General features: G+C 32.8%; 2 protein-coding genes across 2 annotated transcripts in view; one reads left to right on the forward strand and one right to left on the reverse strand.

The window, feature by feature from the left end:
• Positions 1-13,220, forward strand: part of Smp_105090 (nuclear hormone receptor,putative) — a gene marked incomplete at its 5' end in the record, with an annotated part of 51,628 nt that extends 38,408 nt beyond the window's left edge. Inside the window, 5 exons of the mRNA XM_018793087.1 lie at positions 3,666-4,188; positions 7,696-7,871; positions 10,013-10,279; positions 10,837-11,076; positions 12,363-13,220. Coding sequence (XP_018647178.1) covers positions 3,666-4,188; positions 7,696-7,871; positions 10,013-10,279; positions 10,837-11,076; positions 12,363-12,763 — 1,607 coding nt within the window. The 3' untranslated portion in view covers positions 12,764-13,220. The remainder of the gene's footprint in view (positions 1-3,665; positions 4,189-7,695; positions 7,872-10,012; positions 10,280-10,836; positions 11,077-12,362) is intronic.
• Positions 13,221-14,029: 809 nt separating this feature from the next.
• Positions 14,030-18,835, reverse strand: Smp_105100 (ribonuclease, putative). The gene is made up of 2 exons (XM_018793098.1): positions 18,745-18,835; positions 14,030-14,460 (listed from the first exon to the last, which is right to left on the reverse strand). Exons 1-2 carry the CDS (start codon positions 18,811-18,813, stop codon positions 14,233-14,235), a joined length of 297 nt encoding a protein of 98 aa, XP_018647179.1. The 5' UTR covers positions 18,814-18,835; the 3' UTR covers positions 14,030-14,232.
• Positions 18,836-19,076: the final 241 nt, after the last annotated feature.

Genomic DNA, 19,076 nt, shown 5'->3' on the forward strand with positions numbered 1-19,076 from the left:
GATCCAAACAAGTAATACGAAGTGAATTTAAACTTCACCCCATCGCACAAGCAAGTGGCTATCAGGACTCAGTGGCCGAGTGGATAACGCGATGGCGTTCGAAGCGAGGGTACTGGGTTCGAGTCCCAGAGTGAACATCAACTCTGAGATGCAGGTACATCCAGCAGAATATAATAATAATTTCACTATATTAGTGACCTCTATTATTATTATTATTATTATTATTATTATCATTACCATTATTATTATATCTTGTTGGTTATTATTGAGTGATGGAAAATTCCATGTTTTATTACTATTAGTAATGCGATGAATGTTGAAGATTCATATGTTGGGACAATTTCAGATTAGATTGATCATTAGCTGTTTGTATTCTTATCACTTCATACTAATAGTAATAACATCAATAACTAATGTATTTAACGTTCGATTGATGCATATATTACAGCCTGTGTGTTGATGTATATCTGTCACTTTACATCATTCTGTTAAACTTCATCCTTTTTTTTACTACACATTATTACTGAGAACATATTAGATTTTTGTTTTTTATTGTCAGACTAAAAATAAATCTAACGCAGAACATATAGATTGGCTCACATTATTATTATTATTACTATTATTTTATTAATTGAATGTCATTGAATCATATGATTTAAGATGGTTACAGTAGTTTTAATCTAGATTCCTGACATTAAAACTTAGGAAAACTTCAAAAATCCTTTTTTTGTATGTATATTCACCTGACAATTATATATATATTAGAGATAAAAGTGCAAAAATAGCCCCAGGGTATCTGTTTAATTGATTAATTCTAGTATAAATCTCCACTTAATAATCGAGAGTATCTATTTAAAATTTACTATCATAGTGTGGTTCGAGGTAGGAATATGTATCCGTCAGCTAAAGCAGCCACACTTTATATCAGGACATCAATCGACTAAAATTTGAAAATTAAAACAAAGAAAGAATAATAATGTGTATTATAATGGAATTCTAAACATGAAAAAATATGATTTTTACTGAATGCAGCATATGAAATGGATGAAAGAATGGTAAGAGATGATATGACAAATGAAACTACACCATTGTAACCGATTCTGAATTATATCACTTAACATCTCCAATCATGGCTCACGGTTTTCTGGCAAATTCAGATCTGGAAGTTTAGATCTACTGAAACTGCTCAGCTTAAATTGGAAAGAATTTCCAATCTCGTGCTACGTCTTTCTTTATCCGCCCTTAGTTTCTTTTCCAATGTATTCCTGTGTCTGTTAGTATTTGATACTTTCAAATTCACTTCTCAATCATACTTTATTCAACTGGGCGTTTGTTGATTTATGATTGTACGTAAATTATCATGTTTGAACTGTTGTTGATTGTAATTATTGTCTATTCTATTTGTCAATATGTGTTGTGTCCCAGTGATAATAATGTCGTTTTTTAAAACTTCGATCGCCTAATCAAGGTTACCTCAAATAGCTATATCAAATATAGTTTGATTAGGAAATATGCGATTGATAGGTTGAGACAGATTTTTTTTTTTAGTATATTTAATAATGAGTATAGTTTTGGACTACTGAGTATGCGTTACATCCCATTTCATATCCATCATTTAAGAATAACTTTGGTTCATTGAACATTACCATTTAAAAACTGAAAATATGACTCGACTTTGATTACTTTAGTTTGATAAAGTGCCAATCGGAGGATAAATACTCTGATGATAAATAATATGATAATTAATATCATAGTTATAAAGCTGCATAGTAAATGATCTTGTGAATAACACGATATTACTTCAAGTAATTAGTGTTTTAATTTATTCGCTTTTAATATGCACTGACGTCCAAGGTATATTCATTTTACACTCCATAAACTGACAGAATCTAAAATCGTAAATTCCATTGATAAACATGACAAGAATGGCCTAAACAATCTAAATTATAATTATCTTTATCATTCTAGTGATTTTTGTACATTTCAAATCATTAATAAGGTGAAAAAGGCATAGAAGAATGAAACAAGTTCATTGGACATCTGTTTTTTTATTTCTAGAGTTCATCATGTAACAATAAGATTATGAAAGTGAAACCATTTTGCAGTTTTTGGTTTTGTTTGGGGAAAACTTATTGTTTAATGCACAATCACACAGTGGTTTAGTAAAATATGAAAATCATACCTCATATACATCACTACGTATCTTTGAATTGTCTCTTACAAGCTTCATTGTCCCTTCATTCCTGTTGTTATATTGATTGTTTTCAGTTTCCTCCTCTCTTCTAAACCTTCTACTCTCAGACATTCCACTTCCGACTGGTGTTACATACTACTTATACCTGCAAACATAAGTATCATACACCATATATATATATATAGTTAGAAACTTGTTACTGAGACACCATGATTAATATAAATGTTGAGTCAAATTTATTTCAAATACCTCAGATAATTGAAAGTAATTTTATCTCCTTTACTTATCATGTAATGTATTGGATTTATGATAACCGGCACCAATGAACACTCATGCCACATTCTAGTTTGATGATCATTAACTAAATTCAATGTTAAATAGGATTATTATATAGTGAAATGACGAGATTAATTGTAATCTCATACTTTTTTTTCTTCATTGTTAGATTTTTTCTCATGTGGTGAATACAACGTTTTTCTTAGATAACAGAATAATGATACCAACCTAATTTTACGATTAACCATAACACTTACTCTTATTATTCAAGTTGAAAATAGGATAAAACATTGGTTTTAACTAATATTCTTGTCGTGATGTGAAGCTTTTTGAAATGTGAAATATAGACATAAACTTTGTGAAATGAAATTAGTCTGTTAGGTGGTCGGAGTTAGTCAACAAGCAACCTTGAACCTAGGTGTCGCTTAATACTCGTCAGCAAGGTCTACATGTAATTTTGATGGAACCGATGCTTCCTGTGACAGTCGAGTCCTCGTTACTCAACTCTACAGTCTGAGACAATAACATAGCTATTCAGATTGCTATTGACCGCCTGTTAGCTGGTCTAGATAAAGTCAATAGGATTTAACTTTCAAAAGATTCATTATTCAAAATAGTCGTGATTTAATAATTAGTGTGAAATTCATTTTCATGATAATCTGTCTATAAAGTTTTATAGATAACCTATGAAACCTGATATTTCAAGTTGCAAATGACTTGTTTCTTCTAAATTGGATGTAATATTTCACGTATACTTGAGGTGATCGATTCAGTATTACAAATATTAATAATGATAAACTTTTTTCCATTAAGAAATAATCAAGATGCTCTGTTGTTTTTTACTCTGTTGGTGTTACATCTTTTAATCTGGATAGTTGAATGGTAAGACTTTCGTTTTCGTTTCAGAAATCATTAGGACCTTCCGCTTGAAGTAGGCATAGATTTCTAGAAGGACAATGAGACTGGTTCTCAATTATCCAGATAGTGAAATGTCACATTGCTTAGAACACCCATATGATGTACAAACTTTATCCACCGTTATGATTCTTAGTGTAAATGTATGTTATAATTCAATATTCATGATAATAATGTGATTTATTTCATTAAAACTGAACATATTATTATATACATATCATATACGTAGATCGTCACTTGTCTTTTTACTTTCTTTTGAATATATTTTTGTTCTATTTAGATGCGAACGGTCATTTACTACCGAAAAAGTTTGAGCTTACTTCATCACCCGATGTAACAGCATTACGACCAGAAAATGAATTACTAAACCCATCTCCGAAGAAAGAAGAAACAAATTGGTCAAGAAGTCGTAAACGCAAAATGCATTACTCGTTTCCTTCCGATGTTAATAATAATGCCAGATCAATCCGTCGACGAACACAAAGTAATAATTCATTACAACCTGACACAAATAATTCTATTGGATTGGGTGATACACGAGAAACATGTGAAGATGATGATGAAAGCCGTATAACGGAATGTATTTCTGAATGTACGAAATCTCCAGATGATTCTAGACCTAATAGTCCTTTAGTTGGACCAGTTTTATTGAATTCAATGTTCGATTTAAATGCGCACGTTTTCAAAGCGTATCAGGATAATAATAATAATCGATCTCTCAGTATATCAAGTGAATTAGCTTCACGGGTTCTATTTCTTACTGTGGATTGGTTACGTCGTTTCGATGGTTTGAAACGTCTACCGTAAGCGAAATTATATATATATCAGTACTTATTTTCATTATTGTTTGTTTTATGAATACTAAATTTTCGGAGGATTGTACAATACATAGTTACTGATTTCTACAATCTCAATATTTAGAATCATTTCCAGAGAGTATAATTCTATTATATAATATTTATCAAATTAGTTGTGAATTAATTTATATCAGTTTTTGGAGATTGAAATGTGCAAATGTATTTTATACTGTAAGAATTATTTATAAACCATAAGAATTTGTTAAAAATAAAATAGTTGAGTTCATGAGTCAATTGAAGCTAGACCACCATGGGAAACCTGGAAGCACTAGACGGCCGTGTCGTCCTATTGTTGGACTCCTCAGCAGTGCGCACCCACGATCCCGCCTCACGAGATTTCAACCCAGGACCTATCAGTTTTGTGCACGAGCGCTTAACCTCTAGACCACTGAGCCAGCATCCAACGGTGTTAATGTCTAACTTCAACCGATCCACGAAATTGAGCTACACATTCGAGTCTCGCGAAGCGGGATCGTGGATACATACTGCTGAGGAGTTCCACAATAGGACGAGACGACCATCCCGTGCTTCCAGGTTTTTAATGGTCATCTAGCTTCAATTAACTCATGATCTCAACTATTGAAATTACTATAATATCCACAAAACCTCTTCTGATATTAAAAATAAAATGATTGAAATTAATATATATATTTTCATTTCGTAATGTAAAACTTATTCAAACTAAACTATTTTTTCTTTAAGAAGAAACATGATCATTAATCTACTTTGTGTTTAGGCAGTTCGGAACTAACGTGGTATAGAATTCTATCCATAAAGAATTCAATTAAAATACCTTATTATATGTGTATTATTGTTGTAAGATTAAGTTTTACAAATTCAAACAATTTTTTTGTTTCTGACGAGTACTAATTTTTCTCGGTCTATGTTATTACGAGGTAGTATCTGTTGGATAATTGTTAACATCAGGAAGTTACTGAACAACAGTTTCATTCTACTCTCGGATTCATCCACACACACACACACAAAACCTTTCTTAAATGTTAAACTTACACTATAAAAAGGTTTCTATGATACCATCTTTAGGATAATACAATACGTGAAGTGAATATTGGATATATAATAAACGTGTTTAAGTATTAATTTGAAAACTGTGCCTTTATACTAGTCTCACGTCATCTTAAAAAGGGTACAAATCAGTTGAGATTCGATTCACCATTATTCTATTATTTAATAATAATAAATTCATCATTATGACCTAGAGTAATATATTGTGTAGGTTTATAAAAAATATCTTTGTATTATTTTTTTGTATTTTTTTAACACTACTTTATTCATTAAACTGAAAACAGAAGAAAAGTGAATCATGCATTTTTTTTCTCTCATCATTGAATCATGCCTACATTTATAAATTTCTTTTTCTGACGTTTATTAAATCTTCAAATTGGGTTAAACTACTTTATATAGTTGATGTAAAAGAGAAAAAAACTCCTTGTTTCTAGTTTTGCTTTTTTTAAAAATCAAGTTTCTACTTGTGTTTATGTATGTATATATGAGTATAATGGATAGATCACAAGTAATATTGGTAACTAATCTGTTAAAAGTATAATATATATATATATATATATATATATTAGTTTTAATCACTATAATCTGAGTGTTATCAATTATGTGCACATGGAATAATAATTCAACTATTTAGAACTAATCGTATGTATGTATGTGTGTGTGTGTGTAAGTGTTATATTGTAATGTCAGGGTCATTTTTAACTTTATACGTGTGATATATTAAAATGAATCCAGCTGATCTTACATTCTTTTCTGAACTTATTTAAAATACAAAATTTATTCAAATCAATGTAAAAATTATAATTTTTCAAATTACTATCAAATTTGTTCATAACCAATCTCATCCTTTTTTTTCTTTTTTTGGTTTTGTTTTCACTGACAGTGAAATTTGGTGTCATTATTGTAAATTTATTGGTACAATAAAAAGGATTTATCTTTTCCTTTATATATGGTTGAAATCATGAGTCGATTGAAGCTAGACCACCGTGAAAAACCTGGAAGCACTGGACGACCGTTTCGTCCTATTGTGGGGCACCTAAGCAGTGCGCACCCACTCAGGACCTACCGGTCTGGCGCCAGAGCACTTGACTGACAGACCACTGAGCCGGCCGTCCAGTGCTTTCAGGTTTTCCACGGTGGTCTAGCTTCAATTGACTCATGATTTCAACTATATGTAAAAAATTACTTAAAATTTCCACAGAAAACCCCCTTTTCCTTTATATTTTTAATGGTATAAGAGGGTTGTATTAAGCATGAATCGATTTTAATAGTTAATAGTATAAACACTTAAAGATTTCAACATATTTAATTACCATGATTAAATTAAAATATACTGAATTGTGATGTGACAATTAAATGTAAGAATGTCACATTTGTTAATGGTTTTATAGTTTCTAGGTACTGGTAAAATCAGTAAATATATTCATTCTTAATTACATATGAACACAAAATCTATTTTCAACTAACTACTTACCAGATATTAGGGGATAAAAAAGTTGACATTTGTCCACATTGTATTATCTAAACTGTTATGACTTTATAAACAAAAAATAGGACGTATGCTAATTCGTTATCGATTTTATGTCCGGCTTTTTATCATGGGAATTATCCGCCAATCGAAATACGACTCTTCAGATCTTAATACTGTACCAAATCAGTGACGTTCAACTGATATGAGCAGTCTAGCGTCCTTATTGGTCCTTTATCCGCCTAGCCCTTCCAATTGAGTCCAGTACACCAATTGCAGCCTCTGCTATACGAATCATTGATTTCAAGCATACTCGGTTTATATACCAGACAGACAGACTGCATCACACCATAAAATATAAAATAATATTTGTACAAGATCAAGCCAAATGTAGCTGTAAACATGGGATACAGTAATCAGTAAACTGAACATAATTTGGGAACAGTAAATCGTACAGTAAGAATTCATAGGTCAAAATGAAGCTTGTAATAAGATAAATATAAATATACACAATCTAGTTACTCAATAGTTAAACAATAAGAATATATATAGAATAATAGTTCATTAATATGTCTAGGAAATTACTCATACTTATATCTTCGCTAGGATATAACATAAATCATTAACTGATTTGATATCTTACTATATGAAAAAAATTTTGATTTCTGACTGGCTAGTGTTTCAATCAGTTCCATAAAACTCGGGAACACTGTTCCTTGTCGTAAGTAGTTTTTTTTTACATTGATCAATAATATGATGGTGATGATCAGCTCTTATGCTTTAACTTGTTGACACTTTCAGATCATTGAAATTTTCTCAGTTAATTTTTATTTAAGTGTTACATTCACCTTTAAATATGACTTTTGAAAACATTGATGTCAATTCCAATCACACAACACAGTATAATAATGATTTTATTAATGTTTTCAATAAATGATCGAGTTTTGTTTTCCTTTTAGAATTGGAGTTCAACGTGATTTAGTGGCTATTTCCTGGTCTGACCTTTTTGTGCTTGGATTATGTCAAGCAGCTGACCAAATTAATCGTTCTCAGAATCATAGGTCAAATCAAGAATCAAACGACTCGCAATCAACAAATAGCTTATGTGCACAGAACGACATCAATTCTACAAGAGGTGAGCCAATAATGTTTGCAATTTTCGCGAAGCTACTATAAAGATTGGTAGTAGTCAGTTTTTATAAAATAAAACATTTATTTGATATTTGTGTGACAGCCTTATCATCATTACGACAATGACTGGTTTTTATATTGACAGAAACATATTGATACTTGTTACTACTTCCTTATTTCAAAGTAGTAAACATTGAATGCTTAAACTGGAGTGGACTTATACTTCTTTGAACAGTTAATAAATAATAAGAATTTCTGGTGAATACTTGAAAATGTTCTCGTATGTGGAATAATTTGTCGTATATGTATAAACTAATTTACCTACGTAAAAATGATTTATATGACTTCTAGGGTTTTATTTTGTATAGTTACTTGAAGTAGTAATTAGCGGAATACATAGCTGTATAAACCACATCATAAGTTACCAGGCGACCTTTCGCTGGCACTTTCCAATTAGTTCGGTAAACGGCTAGTCAACGGACAGGATCGATTGTATGAAAGGAGTAGGAGAACGGGGTTTCCATCATTTTGCAATGAAGCGATCGTCATTCTCATTTTTAGTACGGATCTACCTAATTTATGCAACAGTGCTTTCGTTGCTTCCAAATTTTGACTTACGTTGTCATCTGCAAATGTTCTAAAAAATTTTAAATATTTGCGTGGGAGGAACAGGTTGGTTTTCGTTTCGGTTGAGGATACAGTGATCACGTTTTTGCCCTCGCCAATTGTTATAACACCTCCACACTTATGACAAATCAGCGAGCGTTATGTTTCTTGATATCAGGGTCGTTTTGATTTGTTGGACAGGATTGTCCGTTGAAGTAAGGTGTAATTGTGAAGTTTATTAGCATTTTGGAGGCTCTGTACACAAACGTCAGGCTGATTCAGACCATACGACTACCTTTCTCTATTGTTCCAATCAAACAGTTGAGTTTTTTAAGGTTGTATAATTCCATCATTTTTCTTTAATTTTGTCATTAACCATATTCTGGAGGCAGCTCTGAAGGAAGTATGCGATGATGGGGTGAATCTGCTACATAAGGAAAGATTTCGACTGAGTCAACGTATAACGCTGTTTTACTGGGTGATGATATACCAAATATTCAATTGGGAATTAATACCCTTATTTGAAGCATGTACTTTGCACTTTCTTAATGTCAAGTGCTTCTGGAAGACAGAAAAGCCTGTTTCTACACTTCGTCTTTATAATAAGCGGTTGAAAATAGTTAAAAAACTGGTGTATCTGAGCAGTTGTGTTAGTGCTGGATGTTGCATAGCAGGTATGAGATCAATTTACGTATAGTGAAAGCCGGAATAACTTATGCAAATCTGGGAATTTCATGATCTTAGTGTGGTTGTAGAAGGTCGGGCTCACGCGTTGGTGAGAACAGCCTACTATGTTTCGAAAACCTAGCCCTTCCGAGCTTGCTGTATTTCTAACCGAATCGTATCTCTAATCAAATACTATCTTAATGCATTTATTTATTTTACTACCTTTTCTGTTTTTCTTCACACTATTATCAATGAAGTTGTATAGAGCATATTTTGTATATTCTCTTATGTTTTAAATAAATAAAAAAAGAATACTCCAAGCTTATCTTTTTACAGCTGTGTCTATGTTTGTATTGTTGCTAATAGTCTTAAATTCTAAAGGAATTTCTACAAATCTAACTAGCAACTATTATAAATTACTGATAATTCAGTGTGAAATTAAAGGTTATTACTTCTGAGACGTTCTGGAGCGTTATACAGGTTAACACACACGAAGTTTAGATGATTTATTGAATTCTCTCTAGAAATTTTTCATCATTTAACCCACTAATTAGTAAAGATTTGAATTGATTAGATCATGTTGTAATTTCAAACTATTTGATATAAATCTTTATTGATACTTCAGAAATTATTCTCTTCCTAATGTGCTTCAACTTTATTGTTTTATGGGGAAATGTTTTGCTACTACTCTGAACATCAAAATTGTACTTAGATCAAATTAATGAATATTTTGAGTTTTCTTTTATTGGTTCTATTTCGTTTATGGTATTGATTATACTTACATATTGTCATACACTTCTGATTTTACAAAAATTTAACTGTCCATTTTATTTACTTACATTATTCTTAAATAATCTACTTTACAATTGACAGTTAAACAAATCTCAGGAGAACAACAAACAAATTCTCATTGCAGTATTACACCAACTAGTTCATTTAAATCCAATAGTTTTGATTCATCATCATCTTCACATATTTCACCTATGAAAGAACCAATGGATACGTCATACTTAAAGACAAATTGTTCATCATCTTCGGCTGTGATAGAACTAGTGGAACAGTTGATGAAACAATTCTCAGGAGCTGAAGTTGACACACATGAATATACTTATCTTAGATGCATGGTTATACTTAGCTCCGGTAGGTAAAATGATATTTATTTTAATATGTTACATTGATTTTCAACATATTTTATTACCATTAAATAGAGTTGAGCTAGTTATATATTACGTCATATTCATTTAAAATGATATCTGTTGTTAAACCGTAAGCAGAATAGTGTATTGTTTCTTCAGTAATAATTCAAAGGAAACTTTTTTTTTTACATGAAATCCTACATTAGTTCCCATTGAGCTGAATGTTGAGGACTAACTACTGATTAATTATTGATTCATATATTGATATAAGACTACACTAATTAGTTTTTTTTTAAGTTCATATATATCCATTGATTATCAATATCATTTATAGACTTTCTTGATTATAACCTTAGTTTGTAAAAGTTTTGATCAGTGTAGGATTAGATTTTATTCTACTTTCATACGCATTAGTTTATTGGATATATATTTACTTACTTGTTCATGATCATTTTGCACTAATCTTATTCAACAATAGGAATGTATAATGAATTTGTTAATTATAAAAATTGTATAACTTTAACTTTTAATACATTCTCATTTTACTATTAATTCTTCAAGGTCGTTTATGCATTAATGCAAGAGATGCCAGTTTAGCTAAACAAATTACTGAAATGGAATCACGTGTACTAAGCGAGTTTTCTGAATTCTTGTCTACACGTGCAGCATCGTCTACAACTACTGGTTCTCTTTCATCGAAAAGAACAAAACCTATTATTAAAAGAGTTCTTATATTGACACAATTATTATCTACACTGCGCTACTTAGATCCGAAAGATTTAGAAGAAGCATTTTTTTCAAGTGAGTTCAATTCTTTTTCTTCTTAAAAATCCACAAGACTAAGAATATATTTTTCTTTAAAAATAATCTCTCCTGACTAGTAGTTTATTAACCAATGACAGTCTCCACATTATTACCAAAGTAACTCTTGGGTAGAGATCTGCTTAACTAGTTTTTTGTTATTACGTGTTAGTTTTTTTTAAAGAGTAGCCCTGATAACATCTTTCTAGTTTATTTTTCCGCTATAACATTTACTGTTGCCTGATTATCATCGCCCTTAGTTTACTTTATCAAGTGCCCAAAGACCATTGCTTGTTACTATAAAGACAGAGCTGTTCATCTTCGAATTTCACTACTGTACGGAATATAAAGTTATCCTGAAAGTCCTATTTTGCCTATTAGCGTGTTTACTACAAACGTTGAAGTGTTGATGTGCTCAGACATCCAACCCATTCTAGTTCCCATACCTTGAGTCGTAGTATTTGAAGAATCTTCAATAGTTCGTAAACGAAATTTGCCGTAAGCTGACCGGAAACCTTAATTGTTATTGTGGACACGTGGCAGTAACTAAGCAGCTCATATATGCTTCTGTTTAGTGTTAACATCATTAAATGACGACAGATCAATTACAGGTCTTGATCGAATTCGACTAGTGATTTGATTACTTTCATTTGCACTAATCGCTAGAATTTTTTTGCTGGATTGATAACCTAATAAATTATTTATTCCACCCACTTATCATTTTACATTGGTCATCGGAATACATCGTATGTCCTTGTGGTGGCATTTAGATTTGAAAATGTATTTTGTCGCTATCCAGTTGTGCTTGTATTCTATTAGATCAATGCTTATTTTCCTATAGTGATGCTCAGTTTTCATGTAGTTGTTTGTAATTTACATCTATCAACAGATGGAAGGAATTTAGACGAGATAATAATTCACTCAGTGCTGTTTAAGAATAACATGACTTATATACAGTAGGTCCCTTATTATAAATTGAGGTGCGCTATAACTCGTTAAATAACTTAGAAATTATTAGCAGCTTTCAAAATTAGTTCATTTAAATTGACTTCTGCTAAGTCCTATATTTTCACTCACATTGTGTAGTGAAATATATAGGTCTATCGCTTCATACTTAAAGTAAAAGATGCCCAACTGGTTTGTGACTCCACGCTTTGTGGATATGATCGAACTTGTATGTAGAACTTTTTGTTTTTTGAAAAGTACTTTATACTGACTAGCATTTTAAAGTATGCTTTGGTTTATGTAACTATAAAATAAACTGTCAAATTTTTTTTTACTGCCAGATCTGCTTGGTTCTGTATCGATTGCTCAGATCCTTCCATACTTACTAGAATCAAATGACCTATTCACTCAAAGTCAATTAGTAATGAATTCATGCTTGCCGGATAATTCTCTGGATTACAAGCCCGGTTTAAATCACGTCAAACTTCCTAACAAACAAGCTTCGAGGTCTGGTTTGGAAGATAGTGTGACTAATTTTATGGGGGATTCTCTCCCAAATAATATGACGGAGAAAATTGATAATCTTCCCTCTTCGTTGTTACTTCGCCCTGACCAGACGTCTCCGCAAAGTAGATCAGCTTCTTGTGAGATTACAGCCACGAGCATCGAGCTAAACAATCAAAACACAGAACCAGCAAACAGTAAATCATTTGTGGACGACGAGACTAATGACTCAGCCTAGGAATCAGAGTTAGGATACATAATATCTAATCATAGATGAAATAATTTCCCTCCTATAACGTCTTTCTTATCAAACCGCATCAAATTCGAAAGGACTGAGAAGATAAAGCGCCTTTTCGCTTTCAGCGCCATTCCGTTCAAAAGATTACTGCTTATTAAGTTCTATGCTGAAAACAAATATTGAAGTAGTTTTACATGACCTAGGAATAGATAATTATCATGCTTAACGAAATGATGCACTAGCGATTATTTGTGCTAGCATAAAAAGGGAGGATTTAGCGTTTATCTTCTTCTTGAGATCTTATCAGTAATCTACACAAAGACGAAATTTGTACATTTTTCTAAATTCTTCTGCTTACAGACAGAATGAGGGTTGTAGCTACTAACTTACACTTTTCTTTTTACCACCTTATACATTCACCCTTTAATGATATGCAGCGACCTCATCTCTCTGTACACCAGGATAAAGATGTACTCGATGTTCGTGTCTCATGTTTTGATGATGCAGAACATACAAACTGGAAGATCCTCTTAATCATTCCTACAATTTACCTATTATATATATATATATATACACCTATAAATATGTATACATGAGCCTACTTTTTACAGCTTTTAATTCTTTGTCCCGTTTAATGATTTCAGATTATTTATATCGTGAACAAAAATCATAAATTTGGCAAAGCTTTTTTATTATCTATACATTTGTTGTCTTGCTTAAATAACTTTACTATCTATTGATAATGATTTAAAGTGTTATGATTTCAAACTACTGATATGATTTCTATTCACTCGACTATTGTGTATTAATTGAACATTGAGAGTAAAGACAATAATGATAATTGCTATTGACGGACGAAGAGCGCCATCTCTTGATTTTGTGATTTGAGTCTAACTCAACTAATTTATTTATGGGTAAACAAATATTACATAAATACACTAATGAGTGGATCAGGAACTCGGGGTACTCTTATACTTCGGTTGCTTTCACCTTTTACTATTTTATTTGCCCACAAAAATCCATAATGTATTTAACTATTGTTGTGTGATATCTTGAATATGGAATTAACATTTTACTTTTATTTCTATCTTGTTTTTGTTTTGTGCCTGTACTCCAAATGTAGATGTGTTAATAACCGTGATTTAAATATTAAAATAATATTGTAATTCTATGCTTGTCTCTCTCTCCTTATTTATGTACTATTAGTGAACTTGTTTTTTGATACACAATTATCTTCCGTAAACAGATATAAAGCAAAACACAAGATGTTATCGTAAGTAATCTTTCACACAACGAGTACGATAGCAATCTACATAATTAGTACAATTTAACAAATAGTTTATTGGTTAAGAATTACATGTTAAGGGCTCCACTTATCGGCTAAGCTTCATAGACCAGTGACTCTAATTTAGAAAGAATTTTACAAAAAAATGGTAAATATTATGCATATGTGAATGGAATAGTCAGCTTCAATGCGCTAAATAGTTAGCTCGTTTATTGAAATAGTATTGAACACCTGAAAAAATTAGCAGAACGACGTAGATCCCAGCAGCTATAAAACAGTTATTCGACACCATTACATAAGCTTCCTCTACATGTAAAGGAGCATAGCCACTAGCAGCCCAAGCTGTTTCATTTAGTGGTATGTCTTCGGAGAATGCGACTGCGTTTACGCGTGCAAAAACACCCATAAGAAGCTGTAAACAAAACAATTAGACAAGATAGAGTTAGAACTATTGATTAATAGGAAGTCTATCTAGCAGGAGAAGTCCTGATACTAGTAGTCGATCATAAATTATTCCAAAGCATTAAAACATAAGGCAGAATAACGGTTATATCTAAAACTGCAGGAGAAACAAATTCGTCGCTAAAAGAATGATATTAGCAGTGCATAAACTTGAGATACTAAAATATCAATCAAGAATAAATAAATATGCTTTTTTTGAGGCCTCCGCCACTATGAAATAAAGTGCTAGGAAGTTAACATTTTTCACAGTTTATGGAAGCAAGTATTATAACTTGGTCACAAGGAATGGTAGTAAAATTTTAGTGACATAACAGAGTTCTGTCTGAAGTTTGACATTGAATTTAACTTCCCTGTGGACAAGTGACAACGGTGGATTTGCGATAGAAATGAATCAACGCTTGTGACAAAATGTACCGATAATTATGCTTTTAAGCTTGTCTAATTCACACTCCTTTTAATTTAATGTTAACGTTGAGTGATTACTACGTATAATTTCTCATCTATCTATAGAGTGGAGCACAAAGTATAGCTATTCCATTGATAAAATGAAATCATTATTCTACAAAGTCCCAGCAATAATATGTCTGATTAGAGCTTGCAGTTCAGGCTATGTATGACTGCGACAAGATTAGTGGTTTCGGCATGGTTACTGAATTGCAAGTTTACTTACATAATACGGACACTCAGCACTTACCTACTGAAATCTTTATTTATATGGTTCAATGGCAGAGTAGAGGGTATCTTAGTGGTTAAAACACTCAGCTATTGGACAGTGGTTTTGACGTTGTTTTAGCTATTTCGGTCTGGACAGTCAGACAATATCACTAATTTTAACAGTGTAGTTAAAATTGAGTATGTAAATCTAATTGGTTACGGAGTTCATCTATATTAATTTACCAGGAAAAGGTATAACATAAGTAACTTACTGAAGACCTTAACAAGATCCGAATAGTCAATGGACATAGCTTTTTTATTGATCGTGCTCAAGTTCTGACAAATTTTGAGTATCAATATTTTGAAAAGTTTGTTAATATCCACTGGTTTCATACTAGTCGTCTTTATAACAAGTCGTAACTACAAATTACATTATATTAATAGGACCGCTTACGCAAACTTTAGAAATATACTTTCAGTAACCTCAAATTCTAGAATGGAAAGCTCTTTTGTCAGTCAGTCATCTACAATGCAGGACCAAACACATACGCATCGGCCCAAGTTGCCATACCTCATGAACACAAAATCCATAGCAGTTATTTCAATGGTAGTAATATATAGAAAAAGACTGCATATAAGTATATGATACAGGGAGAAACAATCGGTTTGTAGAAAGGTAAAAAGTGAATTTAATCTCAGTTTTATACGTGAACATACGAATTTTAGATGGAATTTTGTAACACGTTCTCTACTTAGAATAAGAATTCCTTATAAATAATCAGGTGGATGTACTCAAACGAATGCGCCACTAAATCCCAAACCACGTGGTGAATCTTACGGGACTTATGTGCTAAATACTACGCGCGATGCATGGCTACATTTGAATTTTGTGTGCCCATGTCGGAAAAATACCATGCATTGACCATTTGAGATACTAGGGATTAAGGGATATGGTTTAGAAGACACATAACGTGCAACTAAGTATCCTGTTCTAGTAAATTAGAACTATTGCGGATGCTTATATTATTTGCAAATGTGACTAGATTATAAGCCTACGATAGTGTAAAAGTGGTCTTGGTCACGAGGATTCTTCAGAAAAAGAAAATATAGAGAGATAAGGGCGGTGATGATCAATAAAGATCACACAGGAAACTAACCAAACCCCACCTCCATCACAATGTTTTCCCCCCAAATGCCCTGGTAAGGCCGAGATTGGAGAGAGTACGCTCTTCCTCTCGAAATGCTCTCACATGGCCGCGAGTATATAGCCTCTGCCAGGGAAGTTCTACTCACTGCCTTCTCGTGGCGGGGGTGTTGTTTACGAAATTGAGAGGACGAAAAGAGAATATCCGGCGCTTAAACCGGGTTGGTTGACACGGGAAGTTCACCTAGGGGAGTTGGAAAACCCTGACTCCAAACCAATGGTGCACATGGGCTCCAGTATCCTGGGAGAACAAATGGCGTATGAATCAGTTGTTGGTCACCGGCTACCATGGGATTGCATCTCCTCACGATGCTCCACTGCCTTGTGGATCGGAACTTTAGGACAAAGGCTCGGGGTGTGGCTCCTTAAGAAAACCACCTGCTTCAGTTTGGGCACCTGGGCAGTATCACAGCCTTCACGCAAATCAAATGAGATTTGTGTGGCGCATATTTATCTGGTGCCCTCTTGTACCAATATATATATTTAAATAAGTAATAAATAAATAGAACAAAGAACTTAAGAAATCCGGGTCATGAACTGAGAGAAGTAATACAAAACTAAAACCTTGTCGTTTGTAAAGAGGAAAACCTCCCGCTTACGCGATATAATTTTGTACGAACTCATAAGTCTATAAATCGAGGTACTGTACTATGAAAATTTGATTTTTGGTCATGGAGTTCAATAAGTTACACTTATCATGAGTCAATAGATTGTTGAAATATCACGAAACTTAAGAATGAAACGCTCAATGTTCGTTGAGGCCTAACATTTACAACAATAAACTATAGATATTAGGAGAGCAGTGTAGTTAGTGTAGTGCGTCATTTCATGTCATTTGTCGTGGTGTCGTGGCATGAAAGAAAGCTGCAAAGGGCTAGCTTCTGTTGGTCCTTCACGACTCCCTGGTTGGGATCCGAGAGATGGTGCAACACAGTGGCTAGAGACGTTATCAGATATGGCTCAGAATAGAAGCCAGTGGCGAACCTGCTGTAACCTTCTTTTACTTTCTACATAAAGAGTGGTTCTAACTTTCTTAACTGAAAGAGTCTTCTGGTTGTACATTTCAGTCCGCCTTATCTTTTCATCCTTTCTCTTCCTACCTTCATTATTTTGTGTGGCGCATATGTATCTGGTGCCCTTTTGTACCAATATATATGTTTAAATAAATAAATAAAGATATTAGGAAGTTTTCTAGATTTATAAAGTTTAATTAAACTTTTAGACTGACAGTAGGACTATCGTAAATCAAAGGACTGATAACTAAAGCACTAGCTTTTTCTTGTTTTCATATAGAAACGAATTTGACTGAAAGTTGACTCAGTCCATCTTATTTAACAGGTTTTAAAATGGAGAACATCAAGGTATGTGATTATAACCGATTTGTGTCAACCGTTATAAATTACGGCCAATTCATCACGAATGAACATCCACTTAAAACAAGGGACAAGATAAAGTCGCAAGTAATGATGAAAACTAGCTTGAGCTCAGAACTCTGAAAAACATCTATCAGTCTCTGAGAAATGGTTTGGAATTTAGGTGCTTACGCCCGTGTAACTTGTCATTAATTTGGAATACATTGATTTTCACGAAAATTCGCTGATTTTGTAACATAAAAATGTTGCGTTTAATAAAGTTTGAAGGGAGAATAATAAGCAGACGAACTAGAACACCAATTACTCATTAAATTACTTCATCTCTATACGTGAAGGAATCTAAGGAGGACACCGGATTGCATGATGTATAGTCAAACAAACCTTATGAAGTAAACATTGAGTTTAATTTAAAGAAACTATCCAATAGAAAAAGAAATGAGATGGCTCAAACAAAAACTAGTTCTACATGTCGGTTCACCAGACAAGTTTTTCAGAGGAAGTTGCATGACGTCCAAAAAAGAACGAGAACTTCTGCAAACCTAGGATGCAATTTAAATGCATTAAATATATAAGTTTGTAACTGCATAATGATTGTTTAGGATTATATCAAATTTGAAAGTTACAACCACGCACTTCCAGCAACCCGTACTTTACCCAGAAGGTAAGTAACGGTGGCTAGCTTACGAATCTTAATGAGAACATGTGGTATTTGTACAAACTGATGATTCGTTTGTGCTTAATGGAACTCTTACTACGAATCCCAACCAAAATACGTTTAGCCGTGCTCACTTAGTCTCACTTGCTTTAAATTACACTATTTCGGGAATTTTTAGCCAGCAAATCAGTTCAAGTACTGCTAATTATCAAAGATTATTCTCCTAAATTTGCTTGACGAAAGTATTTACAACTCGTCAACGTTTAAGGGGCGCTGGTTCAGTCCAGAGTTTGCATCTAGATATGCTTAATGTTTACTATTTAGCTTAACCAACTTTTCAGGACTTACAAGCATCAATATCCCCCATACACTGAGAAGAAGAAGGACTACCGAGCACTTCGGCCCTACAAGCGCCATTATTATACTTGCGCGCCTGTTCTCTGGTCTTTAAACTGTCTCAATCCGAATGTTGAGATGATTATACTTTTCGATACCTATATGAGTTGTCCGATACTACCCTTGATTGTAAAATAGAAAAATTGGGATAAGAAGAATGTTTGTGGCTAAATGTTCAATATCAGGCGTTTTCTCGTTCATTTAGTGATTTGATGCTGAATATGGGAAGAAAATTTTCGCTTAGGATTTCATTCTCATGTGTAAATTTCACTTCTTCTGGCTTT

Source organism: Schistosoma mansoni (genome assembly GCF_000237925.1).
Source record: "Schistosoma mansoni, WGS project CABG00000000 data, supercontig 0206, strain Puerto Rico, whole genome shotgun sequence".
NCBI classification, from domain to species: Eukaryota; Metazoa; Platyhelminthes; class Trematoda; order Strigeidida; family Schistosomatidae; genus Schistosoma; species Schistosoma mansoni.

What these genes read in the sequence shown, in the direction of transcription:
- Smp_105100 (XM_018793098.1), bottom strand. Translation starts at nt 18,813, where the DNA reads ATGGCGCTTGTAGGGCCGAAGTGCTCGGTAGTCCTTCTTCTTCTCAGT. An exon ending in TATGGGGGATATTGATGCTT is followed by an intron (nt 14,461 to 18,744) that starts GTAAGTCCTGAA and finishes TTTTGTTTACAG; the next exon opens with CTTCTTATGGGTGTTTTTGC.